The sequence below is a fragment of the Sinocyclocheilus rhinocerous genome, unplaced genomic scaffold (assembly GCF_001515625.1).
Source record: "Sinocyclocheilus rhinocerous isolate Xijiao unplaced genomic scaffold, SAMN03320098_v1.1 scaffold938, whole genome shotgun sequence".
Classification (NCBI taxonomy): Eukaryota; Metazoa; Chordata; class Actinopteri; order Cypriniformes; family Cyprinidae; genus Sinocyclocheilus; species Sinocyclocheilus rhinocerous.
In genome coordinates, this window is record NW_015665007.1 from 598006 (window position 1) to 621611 (window position 23606).

At 36.2% G+C, this 23606-nt stretch overlaps 1 protein-coding gene across 1 annotated transcript in view; it reads right to left on the bottom strand.

Moving 5' to 3' along the window:
• LOC107730833 (uncharacterized) overlaps window positions 1–23606 on the bottom strand; it is a 54736-nt gene that overhangs the window by 14609 nt on the left and 16521 nt on the right. Inside the window, exons 3-5 of the mRNA XM_016541768.1 lie at window positions 20753–20920; window positions 19511–19648; window positions 9353–9383 (exon numbers count right to left, since the gene is read on the bottom strand). Coding sequence (XP_016397254.1) covers window positions 9353–9383; window positions 19511–19648; window positions 20753–20920 — 337 coding nt within the window. The remainder of the gene's footprint in view (window positions 1–9352; window positions 9384–19510; window positions 19649–20752; window positions 20921–23606) is intronic.

Genomic DNA, 23606 nt, shown 5'->3' on the forward strand with positions numbered 1-23606 from the left:
ATCAGCATATTAGAATGGTTTCTGAAGGATCATGTGACACAGAAGACTGGAGTAATGATGCTGAAAAATCAGCTTTGCCATTACAGAAATAAATCACATTTTACAATATATTAAAATAGAATACAGATATTTTATTTAGAATTGTAATGATATTTTACAATATTACTGTTTTTACTGTATTTCTGATTAAATAAATTCAGCCTTGGTGAGAATAAGAATCTTCTTTCAAAAACATCTTACTGATCCCAAACCTTTGAATGGCGTGTATGCAAATCAACACACATTTTACTGTTATGGAAATATTGCTTCCGTTCTTGGATAATTACTCTGCATATCCTGCTTTGGCAATTCCTCACAGTATTGAAGGCAGGTTTTTAACTCAAAACACACACAGTTCCATCAGCCTTGTGATCGGTTTGATACCTCCTTTACTTCATTTTAACTTACAAAAAAAAAAAACAATATGTTCCAGCTGCTTTGATTGTTCTTGGGCATTTATATATCCTGGGATTTGCAGAGCACTGCATGTAATTGGTGGGGATTGCAGAGGAGACAAGTCTTGCACAATGGGGCCTGATCCAAATTAGTGGCCGTTCAATCCCTCTACGACATCTCCTATTGAGAGAAAATCACACTCTACCAAGCATGAGTTAATCAAATTATAGGGGAATTATTGAGAAAGATTCCTTACCGCAAGAACCGGTGATAGTGCAGTAAGAAATTTAAATGTTACATTATGGAAATTGCTTTTTAAACACAAAGGCATGGCTGTAGGTACCCAAATAATCCATCAATCCTTACACAAAAACAATCACAGGATTTATAAACCTATAAACGAAATTGAGACCAAAAAGCAATTCCAGCATTACAGAATTCCAAAGTGCCAGTGCCAACAATGGAAGTCCACAGGAAGCCACAAGCCATTTTCCATCTTTCCATATGTGGAATATTTCATGCTCTCCCTGTGGCAGCGGCTCTCTTTACAGCGCAGCCTGCCAGGCCGCATGACGAGCTGCCTGTAAATTTAACTGATGATATCATTGATTTGGGCTAAAAAGATCACATAATAACATAATCGCATGAACCAATCCTCATGTGAAGAGAAAAACTGTGCTTATTCATTTGACAGAGGTAAAAGCCTTCAAATGAAAAACTATTCATTAGTGGCACTTGCTAATACAAGCATCTTCTACAATAGCACATGCTTAAAGGTTTTTAAACTCTGGCATGTAAATAGTCCTACACTGGTTATGCTACAGACGTGAATAATACAACAAATTGTGTGGCTTATTGAGGGGAGATGTGCTAGCAATTGGTCTAAAAGGGACAGTTCACCCAAAAATGAAAATTGTTATTTACACACCTTCACAACGTACCATACCTTTGGTTATTCTTCAAACACAAATTAAGATGTTTTTAACCCTTAAATGCATGAATGTTTCGCCAATCATTATTACATATTCGGGTCTTTAGCGACCCGGACCTATATATCCAGCACGGATGGAGTCATGCATTTAAGGGTTAAAGAAACCTGAGAGGTTTCTGACCCTGCATTGAAAGTCAAAGTAAACAAAACTTAGAAAACTCAAAAAGGCCATACAGGTAAAATTAATCCATATGAATTAAACAGTTTAATCCAAGTCTTTTGAAGAGTCACAATTGCTTTATATGATGAGCAGATTTGATTTAGGCTCAGGTTTCATTATAAATACCTTAAATTGTTTTTTTTTTAAATAAACCAAAGTCTTAAGGGTTTGGAATGACCCGAGGGTGAGTAAATTATGACAGAATTTTCATTTTTGGGTGAATTATACCTTTACAATTGTTGATTGTCAGACAATAAAACAGGAAGGATACAATACAAGGACCACAATATGATATGAAGGACCAGTATGCAACCACCCAGAACACCTTAGCAATAGATTAGCAATGTCCTAACAACCATTCTGGGTTCACAGCCATTACAGGGTTCACACTTGCTGACCTTTCGTTTTTTTTTTAAAAACATAAGGATTTTTTTTAATGACTTTTATAGAAATTGCACTTAAAAAGTCTAATATTTTAAAATAAATATTTTAAAAAGAAAAACAGAGAAAAATTAACTATATAGAAATTCACTTTTCCATAACCTTTTTAAATTTTATTAATTTCCATTTCCAGTCCGGGAAACAATACTTTTAAAATTCCCTGATGTTTCCAGGATTTCTAAGACCATAAGATCCCTGACCTTAGCAAAACAATGGTAACTACCCAAAATATCTTTGCATCTCCAAAGCTGACCTTTCGTTTTTTTTTTAAAAAACATAAGGATTTTTTTAAATGACTTTTATAGAAATTGCACTTAAAAAGTCTAATATTTTAAAATAAATATTTTAAAAAGACAAACAGAGAAAAATGAACTATATAGAAATTCACTTTTCCATAACCTTTTTAAATTTTATTAATTTCCATTTCCAGTCCGGGAAACAATACTTTTAAAATTCCCTGATGTTTCCAGGATTTCTAAGACCATAAGATCCCTGACCTTAGCAAAACAATGGTAACTACCCAAAATATCTTTGCATCTCCAAGGACCACTCACATTTTCCGCAGAAAATTGAGAAGGTTTGTCCCACTTCAGTTGTAGTGACCAAATGGAGGTGCCACGGAAGATTTTTGGGTTACTGAAGCTAAACATTTTTTTTTTTTTTTTTTACAATTTGTGAAGGATACTAAGCCTGTATGTTCCCTCTTGTCTCTTTACTGCGCTTCCAGAGGTCTGTTCCCATTAGGAAATGGGAACTAGTGAACTATAGATGGCTGAGCTCAACGCTCATGTGAACAGAGAAGAAAAGCTAAACCCTCTGGCCGTCACTCAGATAACCACATTACCTCCATGCCACCAAGAAGTATTAGTCTAGTTCAAACAACAATTTAATCAAATAAAACTATTACTGTCAAAGGTATCTCAGCAATCGTACAGTAAAAATAATGATCTAACAGTATTTTTTTGTTTTGCTTCTAGGTGTGATTGCAGCCAGCTACTCATTTCTTTTGACATGAGTATTTTGAAAGTTGTGCTGGAAACCAAGGTCATGATAATAACTTCTAGCACTGGGTTGTTTTTACAGTTCCACCCTAATTTCAAGCACAATAGTTTCCAACAGTGGAAGCGGTGTGCGAAAATATACACCCTACGATATAATATCATTTGTAGGACTTCATTCCCTTTCATCTCACAGTAAATCAGGCACAGCTCTCCTGGTTTCTGTCTTGAAAGGGCCTCAAGTACAGAGGACTCTTTAGAGACAGACTGAGATAGGCCAGCCAGACAGGACTGCATGGTGAGCGACCGCAGCTGTTAGGGGTCACCCTCGCTGGCCACTAAGAGCCAGCCACCCTGGACGAGAAAAAAAGAGCCAGTCTAGAAAGCAGCTGGCTAGAGAAAATATCCTCAAGATTCATCATGAACACATACAGGCAGTCTAGGAGGTTTATGTAATCACTGCTGACAGATTTAGAATACAGTAGAAAAGGAACAAGAAAGGAAGAGGAAAACAGTAAAGAAAAGGAAGGGGAAAAGAAGCAAAGGAAGAAGAAAATGAAGTGGAAAAGGAAGAGTATGGGGGAAAAGAAAGGAAAAAATAAAAAAGGAAAGAAAATGAAGCAAAAAGAGGAAAATGAAGAAGAAAAAGAAAGCAAAGAAAAGGAAAGTTGAGGATTATATGGGACAGAGGGAGAGGTACAGGTGATTAATGTGCACTTATTCTTCTGGGCATATCCGGTCAATACAAATTGCATTAGCTAAATTAGCTTTGCGGGATCGATATTACCAATGAAGTTGGAAATGAAATTGATCATTATGATGTGATTGATGCAGGATAAAACTAAAACAGAAGCGAAAAATCAATGAGGCAAATAAACATAGCATACATCATATATAAAGAGGCCGTCTGATAATTCCCTTACAGTGACAGTTGAATTGATCATTTTTGTACAGGGTCTTTCTATTTACTTTATCGCAATGGCCCCTATTGTGAGACATTTTGTTCTCAGTAGAATCTGATTTGCACTCAGTTTAATATAACATAAATGTGGCTCTAAACTGCAGTGGTTTTTGTTTTTATCTGAAGAGGTAAAATTGCTTTACAGCTTTATCTAATCAACTGAGGACAAATTCAGTCTGGATGGATGGATGGATGGATGGATGAACAAACAATAGAAAGAATGGGTCTCATTCACTAAGCATGCGTACACACAAATTTGTGCGTGAAACCAGCATACGAACGCTTTCACGATCAAATCATGATTCACTAAATCTTTCGTACTAAAATGTATTCTAAATTTATGCAAAAATATAGGAACAAGTGAAAGCACACTTAAGCAAAAATCACGCTTGTATGAGGTGTTTCTCGGAGGTTATAGTACATTAAAGAATGATCATGTGACTTTTACATACACCAGGTGACCTGTAAATGCGGAAAAACTGTTTCCATTGCAGTTTTGCGAAACATTCCTTTTATTTGCCTGAAAAACCACCTCATGGTTTTTGCTAAATTTACGTTTCCATTGGGCGTATTTTCAATTTGTGCAATTTGAAGGTTAATGAAAACACAGCTACTGAGACTCATCGACAGAATGAATGAATAAATGAATAAACAAACAAAAGAAAGAAAGAAAGAAAGAAAGAAAGAAAGAAAGATTGAATGAACGATGGAACAATAAAACGAACGACAGACAGACAGACAGACAGACAGATAGATAGATAGATAGATAGATAGATAGATAGATAGTCTACACATCTTTAGTGTGGTCATTTGGAGATCTTCCTCCTAAAGCTGATGTGAGAATGGTGTGTCCTGACTAGAAAATGAATGCTTTCAAACTCCCTGAAGACTCTTTGTTTTCATTCAGTTGTTGAATGGCTTTGAGTTTTCCCTGTCAGAGCAGAAAAAGGACTTTCTCTGAGAGAGGGAACTCCGTGTTCAGCACTGTCTGTCCAGGTTCGGGCTTCAGCACCAGTGGCCTCTATCTGACTGTTCTGGGTCGCCTTTTACTCTGCCTCTCGGCCATGTCTCTCTTTGTGAGACAGGAGGTCTGACAAGGTGATGTTTACCATAACAAAAAGACCATGCATTTTCTTAAAACAGCGCTGAATGGCGGAAAAAAGACGAACGGCCAATTCCAAAGTGTTAAAGCCGTTTCACTGCACACCAGAAAACATGAACACAGTCTTGTCTCCTTACAAATAATTCCAGAGTGGGTTTGGTTTTTTGCAAACAAAAATGGATTAGTGTATTCTATCTTCCACAACATAATTTCAAGCAATGTGGAGAAGAGGTCAAACTATCTGTTTATATCTGAGGAAAGACAAACATCTGAAAAAAATGAAGCGGGTCAGAGGGGTTGAGTATTTTTCCATATGTCTGGCTGTTGCTGTTTCTTAAACATGAGAAGTGAGGAATCTGCTGTATAAATCATGTAATCTCTGGTGATCCTCATACAGCATAAGACATGGATTATTAATTCACATCTGGTCATAAGACTGGCCTCTCAATCGATAACTGCCATGTCTAGACATGGATAAAAACAGTTTCTTTGAGTATAGCTATCAAACCCTTGAGAGGGGGAGGGCTTGGTGCTCAGGAGGATGTGCAATTTATGTATAGTCAAGGAATCCAAAAAGTGAACTGGGTTCTTGAGTTCTTCACAGGGGTCTGGCGCTGGTCTGCATCAGAGCTAATGGCCTTTTACGAGGCGCAGGGATACTTCTGTTTATAGGACCCTGCCGGTGGGTGGGTCAGAGTGACCATTATAGACAGGAACTTGGTTATGTGGCCTCAAAGTTGTAATTCTTGGATCCAAATGCATTTGGAAACTGTTTCCCTACACCTTCATATGGCAAGTAAAAAAGTAAAGTAATTTTTTGTCAAAGTTTGCCAAAATAAACAAAACTTAAATGTTAGCTTAATAAAGCCTTGCCTGAAGTTAAAAGTTTCAATCTGTTGAACACAATAGAAGATATTTGGTAACCAAACAGTTGCTGGTATCCACGCACTTCCATGGTATTTTTCTTCCATACTATGAAACTCAATGGCTACCAGCAACTGTTTGATTACCTACATTCTTAAAAATAGATATTTCTGTATTCAACAGAAGAAAGAAATTCATACAGGTTTGGAACAACTTGAGGGTGAGTTTGGGTGAACTATCCCTTTATAGTTAGCAGTTCACAGTTCACCCAAAAATGAAAATTATAAAACATTTATGATTTTCAGTGGAACTCAAATGAAGATACTTTGAAAAATGTCTCATGTTTGTGTGTTACAAATGTGTTACAAATGTTTTGGAGTTGAAACATTCTTCAAAATAACATTTGTGTTCCAAAAGGTTGCCAAAGCAACATTACTAAAAACTGAAGTGAAAAAGAAAATATAAAAAATCTAATTCAAAATATTATCAAAAACATAATAGCATAAAAGTCCACTTATATACGAGGGTCTATGTCCCCCACATTCTATAGACACTCAGAGGAACAGAAGAGCACCTGTCTGTGTCTGTCTCTCTCATGCTGCATGAATGGACTGAGAAAAGAAAGAGTAACAGATGTTTTATCATGTGGAGAAACCAAATTATAAGATCACTTTCCTTCTGTTTTTCTGTACTTCCATCTTGCTTCCTTTCTTCTTTTCTTTCTTCTTCTTTCTTTATTTCCTTCCTTTCTTCATTCTTTCTGTTTCCTTGTTTATATATTTTCTTGTTTTTCCCATTGCTTCCATATTTCTCTGTCCATTCTTTCTTTCTATGTTTTTACATTACTTCCATCTGTTCTTCCTTTTTTCCTTCCTTTTTATTACCTTTGTCCCATTGTTCTTTTCTTTGACATTTCTTTCTTTCTTTCCTTCTGTCTTTCTCTTTCATACTTTCCATATTTTTACCTTCCTTCTGTTCTTGTTTTCCTTCCTTCCTTTTATCCTTCCTTCGTATTACCTTTGTCCCATTGTTCTGTTTCTTTTGCATTTCTTTCTTTCCTTTCTTACACATTTCTTTTTTCTTTCCTTCCTTCTGTCTTTCATCCTTCTTTACGTCCTTCTTTCCTTCTGCATTTCTTTCTTTGCTTTCTTCTGTATTTCTTTTCTTACTTTCTTCTTTGCTTTGTCTATATTTCCATCCTTCCATATTTCTCTTGCTTTCTTTTCATCTTTCTTTCCATCCATCTTTCCTTTCTTCCATCCAGCTTTCCTTTCTTCCATCCATATTTCTTTTCTTCCTTCCATATTTCTTTTTCTTCCTTCCTTTCTTTCTTCCTTTCTTTCTTTTTCTTCCTTCCTTCCTTCCTTCCTTTCTTTCTTTCTTTCTTTCTTAAAAAGAACTGGCTTAAGGTCTGTGATGAGATGGGCAGAGCTTGAATACTCTGAAGGAGTTACAATAAACGTAAAATAAAGTTCAAATATAAAAGTATTATAAGTACAATAAAATATACAATATTTAAGTATAATACAAAAATGTAAAAGAAAAAATAAATAAAGTAAATGACTGAGGCATTTTGCTAAATGCTAGCTAGAGAATTTAAGTCTGGCTCCTAGTTAATAAACTTGAAAATATTGGAACAGGTGGCTCACATGGTGGTCCGCTTCATGTGAACAAGACACCCAAACAGTGACTTAGCAACCTCTGTTTTTTTTGTCTTTCTCTCAATGCCTCTCATCTATGTGGCTCATCTAAATCTATGTGGCTAATCTAAAGCTATTAATGCAATTTTGGTTTGCATTGTATCAACCAAATCAAATGGTACATAAAAGACAGGTTAGCCTTCCTCTTAAAGGTTACAAACATTTACTGAACAGAATTATATAGCCACCAAAACCTACTGTTGCTCATTGCTCCACGGCATGATCTTTAACCCTAATCAAAATGCACAGCACAGAGCTTTAAATAACAGCATTTACAGTGATCTGAATAAAATAACATGTTTTAATTTTAGAAGTCATCATTAAATGCTCCAGTGCCTGTAAGCGAGGTCTGGACAGAGTCTTTCTGGAGACTGTCACTCTAACGAGGTGTGTAGTACATTATGGAGCCGGTCAGCCATCTGGCTCCGCAGCAGAGTGACATCATACAGTCTCTATGTCCCTGCAGTAAAATACGAGAGGGGAAATACTACACCACATGTGCCCTTAACTCTACACTTTTCTTTTATAGCATCATCAATGTTATTACTATTAGAATGGCTATCCAATCGAAGGCACATGGTTAGTTGTTAGATTAAATAAAAGTGACAGTGACATCCAGAGTGGACAGATCCATTTAAACAAAAGCTGAAAGATTCTAAAAAATTTAAAAAAATAAAAATAAAAAAATAAAAAATTATAATGATATGTAGGCAATAGAAATCAAAGTACTCATACTATAGTAAAAAAAATAAAAAAAAAGGTTAAAATGGCAGCATGAAAGATAACATTGCCTGGGACCTGTGTGATTTAAAGACCCTCAAACCCGGTCTGGGTACAAATGGTCCTTCCTTCCTTCCTTTCTTTCTTTCTTTCTTTCTTTCTTTCTTTCATAGCTTGCATCATGTCCTTGATGCCATTTCCCATATTTCTCCTCAACATTCCTAGCTCTTCCTACTATCCTGTAAATTCAGTCCCATTTTCATTTAGTTTAACTTGCAGAAAGCTTATTTAACTTGTAAATACAGTTAGCAAGTTCACACAGCAAAACACTGCCTGAGAATATATTAGAAATGTGAGATCCTGAGATTTCAAACTGCAACATCGGTCAAGATTAAAGGAAAGTCCATTCTAGTCCGGGATAACGCAACAAGAATCTTGTTTCAACCTTGAATTAGTCACGCTCTGGGCAAATCTCAGGACAAGCTCGGTGTGCAATTCGAGCAAAGAAGTCTACGATGTTTCAGCTGTCTCATGAATACATGCTTTAGTCATTTAATAACATTAAAGGGGTCATGTGATGCTTTTTTAAAGATCATTATTTGGTGTATTTGGTGTAACAGAATATGTTGACATGCTTTAATGTTCAAAAAACACATTATTTTTCAATTCAAACAACTTCTCGCTAAAAATCAGATACACCTTGTCCAAGTATTAAAGAGCTCCACAATAAACTGGTCTAATTAGTGAACATCTCTTAACTGATTAGAAAAAAGATGTAGGATATCTTAATCTAGGGGATACAAGTTTATATAGGCCTATAACTTTCAGAAATTGCATTACAAGAGGTTCTTTTACACCTCAAATGTCAAACGCGTTTACCCAGTCTGATAAATGCACCAAAAAACATTACTGTGCCTATTACATCCAAACATGTCTTATTGCCAGCCCAGTTTGATATATAAAGGAAAATGAGAACTCACCTGCGCCTCCATGCCTCTTCTTGATGGACATCTGAAAACAAAACATGAAATCTGTTAAAAAAACAAACATCAAGGTTGAGTTAATATATTCATAGCAGTTTAACAGTAACCATATCACATAAAATGGTCTCATGAAGCATCAAAACAAAGGACCTAAATTATTGCTCCTCTCCCACAGTGGATAAAATCAACACCTGACCGTTGAATTTCCTCCCACGGATCTGCTGAATGGTACATTGACCTGACCTCACTATGATTTACAGTGCTCTTACCCAGCCAAGAGAGAAAGTGCTACTTGTTTAGAGAGAGGGTCATGTCCAACATTCCAGCGGTAATCCATGAGAGACCTGTTTTCTAGTTTCACCTTTCTGCTACTAAGCTCAGGTATCATGTACCCTGTGAAAGATATCACTGTACTCTCATATGCATTCATTTTACAGTAATGCAAATTCTCCTCCTAAAACCAAGCAATTTATGATTTGGGTTGCACTTTATTTTACAGTATGTGCACTTACATGTACTGACCTAAGAAAGTACTGGATAATATAAGGTAACATGGTTAAGGGTAGGTTTAGGGGTAGGTTCAGAGGTAGTACCTAGTTATTACCCAGTTACTGCAATTAATATAATATGTACATGAGGAACAGGACGATAAAATAAAGTGTTACCATTATTTGATTCAACAAGCTGTTTTATGTGTGTGTGTGTGTGTGTGTGTGTGTGTGTGTGTGTAAATATTATACATATATTAAGTGCTATATGTATTATATACATATTACTAATTCTGAGACGATACACATTAATGTTTTAGGTCTTGAGAACTTTTTCTGTGACAACAAATGTTTGGGGGGGCGGGGGCAATAATATTAATATATGACATAAAATAACCTAATAATAAAAATACAAAAATAATTATACCTTTTTTGTAATTCAAATTGTCTTGCTGAATTGCTTAATGTTTTATTAATATCTTTGTTATTATCTTTATCATATAAATTAAATATAAATATTATAATATTCATTAAATAATCATTACTACACTCTAAAAAATGCTGGGTTGTTTCAACCCAACTTTGGGTCAAATATGGACTAACCCAACCGTTGGGTTACATTTTTACATACTACTTCAGTCTGTGTGCATTGAATTTATTTAATACACAAATTTCGCAATTTGAGTTGAATTACTGAAATAAATTAACTTTTCCACGACATTCAAATTTATTGAGATGCACCTGTATATTTACATATTTATGTATGTATACACACACACACACACACACACACATCAGCATAAATAATAATAATCCACAACACTATGAAAAATAAAATATTAAATAATATCACACTATGAAAATATGCAATTATTATGACTGTATTTTATACATTTATACTATATTACATCTAGTTAAAAACTAAAGTTACATCAAAATGTGTCCACGAAATGTATGAAGTTGAAAACCTGAACCTACAGTAGCACAAAAAGAAGACTCTGTAACTCAATACGGTACTGTCAAACTTTTAAGACTGATCCAAAACTGCTCACTAGCTTTTTTCCCGCCTTTTCTGAGTGAGCAGACCCAGATACATGTTTAATTTCAGCAGCAGAAGCAGCAGATGTCTACTAAACATAACAATGATGTAAAAAATTATGTTTTGTTGGGTCTCAAAAGGTTAGGGGCGTTTTACATTGAAAGGAAGCAGATGTGTTGTCTGGAATCACAGCCACCAACAAAACACAAGTAATTTTAGTGTAATTCAACACATCAAGAGTGTTAAAGCTGTTTGAAGTGCCTGTTGATCATTGTTTGAGTATTCCCTCAGCTGTAAATGTACACTGAGCCCCTCTGCCTCCGTTTAATAAGATCTGGGTCTGAAAAACACAGCGGAAAGAGGGGAAATGATGGATGATGTCATGGTTGCTTATAGGCTGTGAGATTTTGCAATGAGGGGTTGAATTTTTACCGCACATCTCAAAGAGTTATGGTGTTCAAACGCAAATACAACTGTGGGTGTTACCCTCATAAACCAGCTTAAACAGTGCGTGAAAAACTGTAAAGCGAAACCGTTTCTAGGTATGTATATTACATGTTATTTTTGACAAGACTAGCGGGCCGCTTACTGGAATGTCACCTTTCAAAACAAGTTTGCAGAGGATTACTATGAATTCTTGGAAGAAAGAGCGTGAGCACGAGTAAAGTCCTGCTGTGTTTCAAAGTGGTAATTGTCACTGACACGGTAATTGTTACATGACATGTAATTAAGCATCAGTGAATGATGACTAGCTTTAGGAAGAGCCACCTTACAAAAACAGATATAATGCTGAAATATCCACACATCCGCCAATCAACCTGACAGCAAAATGAACGTCAAAGTGAAATCCAAGAACTTCAAGTAAACAAACAGAGTGTTAACACCATTAAAGGGGTCATATGATGTTGCTAAAAAGAACATTATTTTGTGTATTTGGTGCAATGAAAAGTGTTTATGCGGTTTAAGGTTAAAAAAACACATTATTTTCCACATACTGTACATTATTGTTTCTCCTCTATGCCCCGCCTTTCTGAAACGCGTCGATTTTTACAAAGCTCATCGGTCAGAAAAAGCGAGGTGTGCTGTGATTGGCCAGCTATCCAGTGCGTTGTGAGGAAAACTTGAAATCGCATCATATGACCCCTTTAAATACAAGAAAACACATCAAGATGCAACTGAAAAGAACAATGAAAAAAGGGGGGTGTTGTTTTGACACATGTGGTCTATATACTAATGAGCTCCTTCCTGGGATATGTGTAATTTTCTTGGAATTGTAGGATTCCTGTGTGTGAATGATGAGGGCTGAGAGGATTACAAATATAATCATCTCTCAGTCAGAAATAATGGATAGATAGACAGATATAAAATAATAATGCCTGAGGGGAAACTGAGGAAAACTAACTGTGCGAGTTACACTGCATTGGCTCAGAATGAGATTCAAGATCCTAACGCAGCAAAAGGAAAGTAGACGCCGTAATTTCCAGAGGCAAGGGTACCGATACATGAAGTTTGCTGCTAAAACAAATATAATTTGGGCTGAATCTGAATTATGAGTTGTTGGAGATTTTGGATCATGCTATATAACACAGCCCCTGAAGTTCAAGACTTAGTTTTGTATGTCTGGGATACCCCTACAATTCATTTTTAGCGGTTTTATTTGGCACGCATGACTAACGTTTATCATAATATTCACCGCACTGGAGATTCATGAATGCATGTTTGATATTACACACATGTTCCATGTGAAACTGATACTGACTGGTCTAAACTGGTTCATTTAAAGCCAAAATGCAATGTTGCAACTCATTTTACTATGTGCAATTTTTTCTGAGAAACGGCATATTAAACAGTTAATATGATTGATCAGTGATGTCGACCAAAAAGAAAGAGATAGGCAGAGTTAATAAAAAAATATAAACCCTGCATCCAAAATAGGCCTACTTCCATATACAGTAGGCGAAAAACGGTACATGAGCCGAGTAGCATGTCTGAATTCATAGTACTTATGAAACAGTAGGTGAAAAGTATCCGGATGACTTACTACTTCCAACAAGATTCTGAAGTGTGCATATGATGGACACTTTACTATCCCATGATGCCACAGGAGAGGACTTGTGAAATGCAGTGAAGCGACGTAACTGATGCCATAGTCTCACAAGACAGTGACAACATGGCAGAATATAGTACATTCGAGTTTTATTTATACTACACATTCATACTATATAGAATATTTTTTTAATGGTCTTGAAGCAAGTTTCAAAGTGAATGTAGTACCTACTATACAGTATTCAGTTTTGGATGAAACATTTTCTTTTTTCTTAGAAATAACTTGCACAGATGAATTTTCCACAATAAAACCAGGAATCTGCTTAAAGAAAGTAAATAAAATCACATGGTCAAACACACTAAAATGCTTTACAATTTGCTCACAACATCCTTACTTACAAGGAAGAAGCCAACTCTCATAAAAAATGGCTGAAAAGAATTAAGGGGTGTAAAATGATGGAGAATATAAGACAAAGGCAAAGATAAAAAATAGAGGGATAAGAGCGAAAGTATGCGCTGTAAAGTACAAAAAAGCCCTTCGGCATCCACTTCAAAGTGACCCCAGAGGGCTCGGGCGGGCCAGATGTGGTCCCAAGCGCAAAACCTCATCCATCTTGCATTCCATGAAACCCCCTGCAGCAGGACAACTTTTCTATATTTAGCTCCCTTCTTCAGCCTTGCTCAATCCATTGGAATATGTTCCATCTAGTTTCCTCATTCTCCATCACATTCAGCTTTTTTCCCCCCAATCAGGTCTGTTGTTTTACGCGTTTGTTGGTGTTCTGATGGAAGGCCATGGACCATCCTTCTTCCAAGCTGAGGTGGGTGGCTGAGTTGGTGGTATTTTTTTGAAGTTGACATCTAGAGAACATCAGAGAAATGCAGCTAGCATGACGCAGGGTCTTGGTTGTGTTATGACAAAAACAGACTTGGTGAAGTGCGCAGTTAAGGAAAGAAGGAGGAAAGAAGGAATAGGTCACTTTCACGGGTAATGCTGTGGACAAGACTTTTCTGATGTATCTCATATGTTCAATGTGAAATCTGTGCATGCACTAAATGTATAAACGGAGGGTATATCAGCTTAATACAGTCCATTTTTTTTGCACATGCTGCAGTTAAGGAAAGAAGGAGGAAAGAAGGAATAGGTCACTGTCACGGGTAATGCTGCGGACAAGACTTTTCTGATGTATCTCATATGTTCAATGTGAAATCTGTGCATGCACTAAATGTATAAACGGAGGGTATATCAGCTTAATACAGTCCATTTTTTTTGCACATGCCTGTGCCTGTTTTCCAAAAAGGAAACAAAAGAAGCAGGGTTGAGTAACTGATGACTTAAAAGGAAAGGATAATGTAGAATCAACCCTATTCCCGAATTAGTCCTGCTTTTAAAGGAAACACAGGGAAGTTGAATAAGCACCTCATGTCAGAGCTTCTGAAAGTGCTGTATATGTTAAAACCCGCTTTGAGAGCTGTTCAGTTTCCAGGCTTGTTGTCAGAATGCCTCTCAAGGCTAGTGGTGGTGAAAGGTCCATGCATCACTGCATACATTTTGTACTTAGGTAAATGTGTGAGCATTTCATGCACAGGTTCCACACGTAACAGTCTGGCCAACAGGAAGTGCAAAAAGATGGGCATCGTGCCAAATGGGTTGAGGTTTTCCGAGTTAGCCCCTGCTGGTAGATGTTGTAACTATTCACCATCTGTGGCCAAAAGCATTTTTCTCCATTGACGACCATTCAAAGTTAACTGATTTGAAAAAAAGGAAAGATTACATACCATTACAAAATTGACAAGAATAAATATATATGTCAATACACATAAAATATATTATTAATTCATATATATATATATTATATATTATATTATACTTTTTATTAATATTTTGAATTAGTTTCAATTTTAAATTTAAAGTTTTAGTAATGTAGTGGTGTGTTTTTGGTATTTTTATTACTTTTTTCATATTTCTACTTTAATTTTTATTTCAGTTTTAATTATGTTAGCACATCAAGTTAAACTAAATGAAAATATATATAAAAAAGCTACCTTGGCCTGGGAAAAAATTAAGTTTACTTTTTCAATATTTTATTTTATTTGAGTTAACCAGTATTTTAATTTATTTTTTATTTTTTTATATAGTTTTAATTTCAGTTCACGATAATAACACTGATATATGTAAGTTTGGTATATTTATAGCATAGTATGTTCATAACAATGGGTAGATGAGTGTCAAATTACATTTTATAACTAATCAAATGGAGCTGTAACCTCTGAATGATAGCAGGCAGATCAACTTTCTCACAGGTCACTGGATGCTGTTTACACAAAGCATTCTATTTTCTGCCTCCAGTGTCACAGGAAATGTGAACTTGCATGCTGACAGCATACATACTGCTATTTTTAAAAACCATGATGAGCAAATGTTTTGGGAATCTTTGAGAAGGATGTTATGATTGTTTTCGATGAGTGTAAGTGAGGCCACATGTCTAAAGAATGTTGATACTGTCATTATAATGTATGCAATGTAGAGAATTGAAAACAGATCGCACAATAACTAGTATAATATATCTAGTTAAAAAATATTTCACCCAAAAATTAAAATTCACTAATTTACACAACCTCATGTTGTTCCAAGCATTCGGTGTATTCTGCTAAACTTCAACAAAATAAATATAATACAGGTTTGGAGCGACATGAATAAATGATAACAGAATTTCCATTTTTAGGTGAAATATCCCTTTAAGTCAGACATTAAAAAGTTCTCACAGTTAATTATTTTTTTTTTTTAATTGCATATTCATAAGGAATTAAAAATATCCCACAAAAGCGAGAGGGGAAAAAAAGAGCAAAACGGCATTGACCTCTCAACCCAGCTGTATTTTGATACTTTGCAGGGGTGCTCCTCACCCAATGTCCCAAACTGAAGCTTAACCTCTGCTGGAGCAGAACAAATCCTGGCCTCCTGAGTTGCACTTGGCCCTGTAATCTATCTTCATCCTATTGAGCCGCTTAGCTCCCCTCTCCTGCCCCAACCGAGGACCCCGCAGGGAGTTGGAGAGCCAGCATTAAAGTGATAGTTCATCTAAAAATGAAAACAACTTTGGAACCCTCTGACTTTCATTGTATGGAAAACAAAAAAAAAACATTTTTCAGAACATCTTGCTTGTGTTTCACAGAGCCAAGAAAGTCACTAGGGATTGGAATGACTTAAGGGTGAGTAAATTATTACAGAATTTTCTTTTTAGGTGAACTATCCCTTTAAAATGATGCGGACAGAGCAAGTTTGGTGCTTCCACAGTGGGTTCTTTACAGTAAGGAAGCTACATTAAAACAGGGGCTTACAACATCTTAAATAAAAGCTGGTTCCAAGTTAACAAGCATTTTGATCTGTGTGTTTTCTTTAAAGATTTAATGACGGCGTCAACCATGGTGCGGCGAAGTAGTGACGTGATTGACTGAAACAACCTCTTTCACAGTGGTTGATATTATAGCACTAATAAACAGACGGGCTACTTTGGCCCGGATCCTTGTGAGTCATTTTATGACGTACAGCTTCCTCGTAACACTATGTCAACATAAACATACTCTCAATGTTGATTCATGAACAGTTTTAAAGTAGCTGATATGTCTAGCTTTTGAATTTGAATCACATTTCAACTGAGGATGCAGACTAAATTGAAATAAAAAATAAAAAAATAAAAATAAATAACAGTGTACATTCTTGCCAGAACAGAAAAAAACTATTAAAATACTTTAAAAAAAAGTTTACTGAAAAAATATTTTAAAAAATATATAAAAACCATGTAAACGTTTCTTTTTTTTTTTTTTTTTTTTTTTTGCCAAAGGCAACTTTTCACACTTTTCACAGTTTCATTTTGTTTAACTTGATGTACTAAAATAACTAAAACTCAAATAAACACTAATAAAAAAATATATAGACATATATATATAAAAAAAAACTAATAAAAATGGCAAAAAGTACTATTGCTATTATTGTTGCTATTGTAAGTATTATTATAAGTATTAATATTATTCATCTCAATTTGATTTGTATATAATCAACTATTATTATTTATAAATTTATGTTAAAAATAATTAAAATGTTAAGGACCATAAAAGATTTTAATTTGAATTGTCAGGAGGAAGAATTTATACATAAATACATACATACATATATTACACCAAAAATTATATAACTATATAACATGCATATATATACAGTATATAAACTTTTATAAAAACAAATCTAAACTTCTTATATAATAAATACATAACTAAGAAAATATGTAATTTGATTAGAATGGTCAAGAAGAATTTGCATAAATAAATTATATATATATATATACACAGCACATATTAGATATTATAGCTAATAATAAACAATATATGTTTTATGTTATATTTTATATGTATATAACATATTATACAAAAATTTTTATAACTATATAAAATACCTATATATACAAAGATTTATCATCTAAATTTATTATATAACAATAATGTAACTCAAATTTAATTATATACATGTACAATACACATTAAAATAAAAACTAAATATTAAAGTATAAATGACATAAGTGTTACACATATATAAATTCCTCTTCCTCACAATTCAAGTTCCAAATCATGAATTAAAAGAAAGTCAATTCTTCTTTTTGCCACAGTTTGTCTCTTTTTAATTGAGATCAGATGAGACCTTCAAGACCAGGCAGCAGATGTGTGTGACCGCAGGAACACCTTCTTCACAACAACAAGAGGTGAACGAGGACCGCAGGCTTGGTGAGAATCACAAATTGTGTTAATGTTAGAAGACAGTTGGTAAAATGCCAATGGAGCTTTCAGAGTTTGGATTTTTCATCTACTCGAGGGTGGCCTACATTCATTCCAGCGGACCGAAGGCCTCCACATGCCTCTGGAGCTTTTGACCTGCTAATCTTCTCCAAGAACCTCAAGACTTCATTTTGTCACAGTGCACAAAGCCAAATCATTCTATTACCCCCTCCAATCCAATCCAACTCTCCCTCTCCTGCGCTCTCACACAATCTAACAAACACCATCACATCCCAGATCCCTGCCAGAGGCCTTTAGCGGGGTTCCCAAACACGGACCGCAGAACGTACCAGTGCGGAGATTAAACAAACACATCTGGCCCAGTTCTCCAGCCGGACAGAAAAGGACCGGATTCCCACAGATACTGTGCTCATTTAAACCCACTGTTGCCCATCGGATATTGTTGTGGAACAATGCAAGAGAGTGCGTTCCTTTGAAATGAAATATATTCATGATGAGCTAAAAGGAAGAGCTGGCGATTGTTTGCTTTTTCTCTGTCTTTGCAGGCCAGGGTGGCTTGAGACAAAAGTCCATGAAGTCCAGCATAAATTGCGGACGATCTGAAACCGGACTCAAACAGCTGTAAATCAGCGGCGGCAATCGACCGTGAAGAGGCTTCTTTCCCATCCTTTGCATGTCGGATTCGTTTCCAGAATGATAGAACATTCCTTTCAGTATCTTTCAAGTGAGCCCCAAACTCGTAAATCGCTCAGTTGTCAAGTCTCTCTGTGCTTCCTTTAAACAGCAGGACACGCACAGTCTCTCCAAAAATGCCTTGTCCGGTTGCAAACAAACTCCAAATGTTTAAAAGATACAACTAGAAACTAAACCCTTACCTTCACAACAGAAAAACTGCATACTTTAACGTTTATGTAGTAAACCTGAGGTCTCGACCAATCAAAACCGAAGAATGCAAGACCTTTAAATATAATAAAATGGAAAACAGTTGTTTTAAACTGCAATAATATTTCACAATATTACTAAAATTTTGATCAAATAAATGCTTGATAAGTATAGAGGACTTAATTTTAAAACATTAAATATCTTGATAATTCCAAACTTTTTGAATAATTCCTTATATTTTGGAAAAGGATGGTGCATTTACATTGAAACAACTATCAAAAATATCATTATAAAACCTGTTTTAGATGTTTAAAAATCACTGGTTAAACTAAGCTACACTGGTTTGAAATCCAAACAAGATGTGATGGCCTTAAATGGCCCACTAAAAGAGTTCCTTTGGTGTGGCTCTGAATTCATTAATTCAATTCCCCAGACTAAGGAGGGATCCTGTTTGGATTAGCAAAGGAAAATCTATTTAACTTGGTCCCGCTAATGCAGAAAACCCATTAGAAATGCAGTCCCAGGACATCAACCTCAACCCCAGAGACTTCTCAGAATGGACGCATGCCCTGGTCACTGACACACAGCGTGTTCATTAGGAAACACATCACAGAGCAAAGCTAAGCCACTGATCACATGGTCTACATACTGATCAACTCTTAGTCGAAACTAAACCAAATACCAACAATACAAGAATCCTGAGTTATAAATCAGTAACATTAATAAAATATTTGGATACTTTTGGACACAGTTCAATTTATGAATTTAATTATATTAATAAGAAAATATAATAATATAATTACAGTATATAGGCATTGTATATTTTAAAATTGACAGCTACTAACCACAAACTAAACAATTCAATACGACACAAACAAAAATCATATAAGAGTAAGTTCAAATGCTCACCTCTGTCTTTTTACCATGTGATCTCCCCTGAGAGGAAGTGGCTCCCGCATGTCTCTCTTGGCCATGCCGTTCCCTCGTGTCGTTTCTTCTAGCCATGTTGTTCAAGTTGAGGGACTGGTTCACCCCTACAGCTCCACTCTGAAATGACAGTACAACAGCTTTTAGCATGGGATGGGACACACTTTGTCTGGAACGGATGACCTCTGGAGATGACTATGAGAAGTGATCAGTTGCTAGAGAAACACAGGCAGACACAATCTCAACAGAACATTTTAAAGAGCACAAAAACTACTGAAAATGGAAGGACTTGAGGGAAAAATGATGACCTTGTCCAGAGTAACATGCAACCGTAAATCTCATCTCATGATAAAAACCAGGAATGGGTGTCGTGAGGGCTCTGAAACCATCATGTCTTTCCGCTAACTATCTCTAAAGGACATAGTGATAGAAACAGACCGCAAGTACAAGACATCGTTGTCTTGAGGAACCAAAAGGAACTTTTGTCTCTTGCTGTGAACCCTTGCTACAGGGTGGTTATGTTGCAAGTTTGTATGAGCTTTTTTTTTTTTTGAAACAGCATTGAAAGTTCCCCATGGCAAGCACCCAATACAATAGAGCTCTGTGTCAGTGTAACCAGTCTGGTCTAGTCTCTGCCAGCATGCAGCACATTCTATCTAACCCATGTCACAGACAGACGCCATGCACTAGCACATTAAGCAAGTGTGTGTGTGTGTGTGTGTGTGTATATGTGACCCTCTCTGTGAAAACCCAGCTAAAGTCTTTTTTTTTGTGTGATTTACTGTTTTCTACATAAAATCATCCTTCATAAGGTAAAGAACGTTCTGTGAAAATGTAACCTTTATATATTTAAAAGGTCTCTTAATAATATTGACTGAGTAAGGCCATGTCAAAGATTGAAATTATAGTGAAATTAATGGTTGAAATCAAACTTTGATGCTTGTTATCTCATAATTAGGTTTTGAGACTTTAGCCTGGATTTCACAGAGAGAGTCACATGTGTGTGTGTGTGTGTGTGTGTGTGTGTGTGTATATATTAGATATAAAAAAATAGAATAGAATAGAATAGAATAGACGATTGATCAGATATGATTTGGATAAAATCCAGAAGCTAAAAAGATTATGCGCATTTCAAAGAAGCTAAGGCAACATATTTTCCATCAAATGATTACTGATCAACAAACTATGTACATTATATTTAACGAGAAACAATGTGAGAATGACCTGCAGGGATGCTCTGTCATTAGTGGTGTGTCTCCGGGTGGTGTTGGGTGTGTGGGAGGGGGAAGAGCCAGCGCTGAGAGCTTCCTCTATGTACAGATTGAGCTGATCTAATCTCTTCATTAGCTGGGTCATAGATTCAGACCAGGGAGACAGGACCTGAGGAGACTCCTACATGCAGACAGAAGAGACATAGGACATCACAGACAAACAAACACTGAAAATAAAACTGATTAGACAGAGTCATTACATTAGACTCGGCCATTCAGTCAAGGGTCTGTGTTTCTTTTGTGCACAGCCAAAAATAACCAACTTGATGAGCCAGCACTGATTTCAGAGCAGTGTCTTCTTATTCCTCAAAGCTTTCAAAGTCACACTAAACTACACACTGCATGAAAACACTATCACACCAACACTTTCTCAGAGGAAAATGTTACTGCTTAGACTTTATGGAATTTTCAGTTGTTTCATTTCAGTATCAACTTTGTCTCAGATGATTCTCCTACAATTCAGTGGAAACAAATAAGACAACTGCTGACATACGGTAAGAGCACAGATCTATAAAATTAAAGTGGACAGAACAGCCCAGATCATTTTGACTGAACAATCTGATTGGAAATGCTTGACTTCATAATGAGATTTCAGTTTGACATTTCAATGCACAGTTTGAGACATTTTCAAGGAATATATGTCTATATGTAATGATGATAGATAGAACGATACGTAGAACAAAAGAATGATAGACAGACAGACAGACAGAGAGACAGACAGACAGATAGATAGATAGATAGATAGATAGATAGATAGAACAATAGATAGAACAGTAGACAGAACAGTGGACAGATAGAACGATAGATATAGCCAGATAGATAGAGCGATTGATTGAATGATACATAGAACAGAGCAACAGACAGCAATAAACTGAATGACAGAATGATATACAGATAGAACAATAGAAAGAATAAACGTTAGACAGAACAATGTATAGAATACTAGATTGAACAATTGATCGATAGACAAAGAAGAAGATAAGACAAGACAAGACAAGAGAAGACAAGATACATAATTTAGAAGCTGTTGCTCTGTGACATTATCTTCTCCTGAGCAGCTATATATTAGCATTGAGAGTCAAATGTCCCAGCGCCACACACATTTGAACCAATACTTGCGAGCAACCCAGCTGCCATTGTGGTCCAAACATAGTCGTGTGGTATTCCTCTCCTTTCTCCTCACTGCTACTTTCACTGCTCCCCAGACACCCCTGTCAAAGAGTATAAATAGACTGTCCTGTCCAGCTCAGACCGGGCAGAGGGTTCCTGGGCTATAAATTACCTTCACCTACCTCACTCACCAAGCCGTAAATCAACAGAGTTGCCCCTTTACCAACAGGAAGTGGAGGGACCAGAGAGCAGGAAGAGGGCAAAGATGAACTGTGAGGAATATTTAACAGTAACGTCCCGGTGCGGGAGACACAGCAGGCGGAAACGGTAAAGTCCTTCTTGGGATCTGGAGCCACAAGGCAAAGATTACACTCCCTCTCATCCCCACACAATGATGCTATTGACGGCTGTCATGCCAAAATGGGACACATTTGTCTCAGGCAGCAGATATACATGGTTCGGTTGAAAAGGGGGGCCACATACAAGGCAAGTAAAATCTCAAGGAATGTGGGCATGGTAAGACCCTTAACCAATTAGACTCAAGATGCTGATTCTTTCAGAGAGTGAACAAAGAGGCACAAAAGTCTCTGCCTTTCTTGGACAATTTTAAATGATACACTACCATTCAAAAGTATGTTTTCAAAAGAAGTCTAATATGCTCATCCAGGCTGCATTTGATCATAAATAGAGTAAAAACAGTAATATTTTGAAATATTATTACAAAATAGCTGTTTTCTATTTTAATATATTTTAACATGTTATTTATTTCTGTGATAGCAAAGCTGAATTTTCAGCATCATTACTCCAGTATTCAGTGTCACATGATCCTTCAGAAATCATTATGCTGATTTGCTGCTCAAGAAAAAATTCTTGTTATTATCAATTTTGAAAACAGATGTGCCGCTTATTATATTTTTTTCCAGGTTTGGGATGACGATGAGGTGCTTAGTTTGGGCTGCAAACACAAAGGTAAAGGTCCAGGATACCAAGTAGGGGTCTGAATCTGGCATGACATTACAATATCCATCTGCCTGATCTTTGAGTTTCACGAGTCAAAGCTAGCAAGAAGGCTTTCTTGTTGTCCCTCTTAAGACATCAGCGCCGCTCTGTCGTGCCCTTCTGCGACGGACCATTAACCCTCTTAACTCTGACAAAAGACGATGCATTTGTTTATAACGTTCAAATCTGACCCCCATGCCAGTGGCGGCTGGTCGGGGGAGGCAGGGGAAGCACAGCTTCCCCAAAATTTTGAGGTGAAAATGGAAGGAGAACGATTTAATGTTAATAAAATTCACAATTCATTTCATTTCAGCTCTCGTGCCTCCGTTGGTAAAAAAAAAATAGCCAATCACCATCGAATGTTCACTTTCAGCGCTGAGGATTGTTGAGAAAAGTAACCTTGCAAGGGAGGCTAGCCTCCCTTCTGATGTATCAACCAATCATCATAGAGACGTAAATTACGTGATATTAGTGTGAACGTCTCCCACTGCATTGATAATGTACCAAGTACTTATGATGAGTAGCGTTATTGAATATTTGATCGCCAACAGATTTACCAAGCTGTCATACAAATAAAAAATAAAGGGAGGACACGCCTAAGCTGGATATAGGCTGCAGCTCTCTTTTAACACAGACTTTTAAGAAGGGATGGATGTTTGCTTCAAGTGATAGGCCAGGTAAGTGAAATTATATTATCT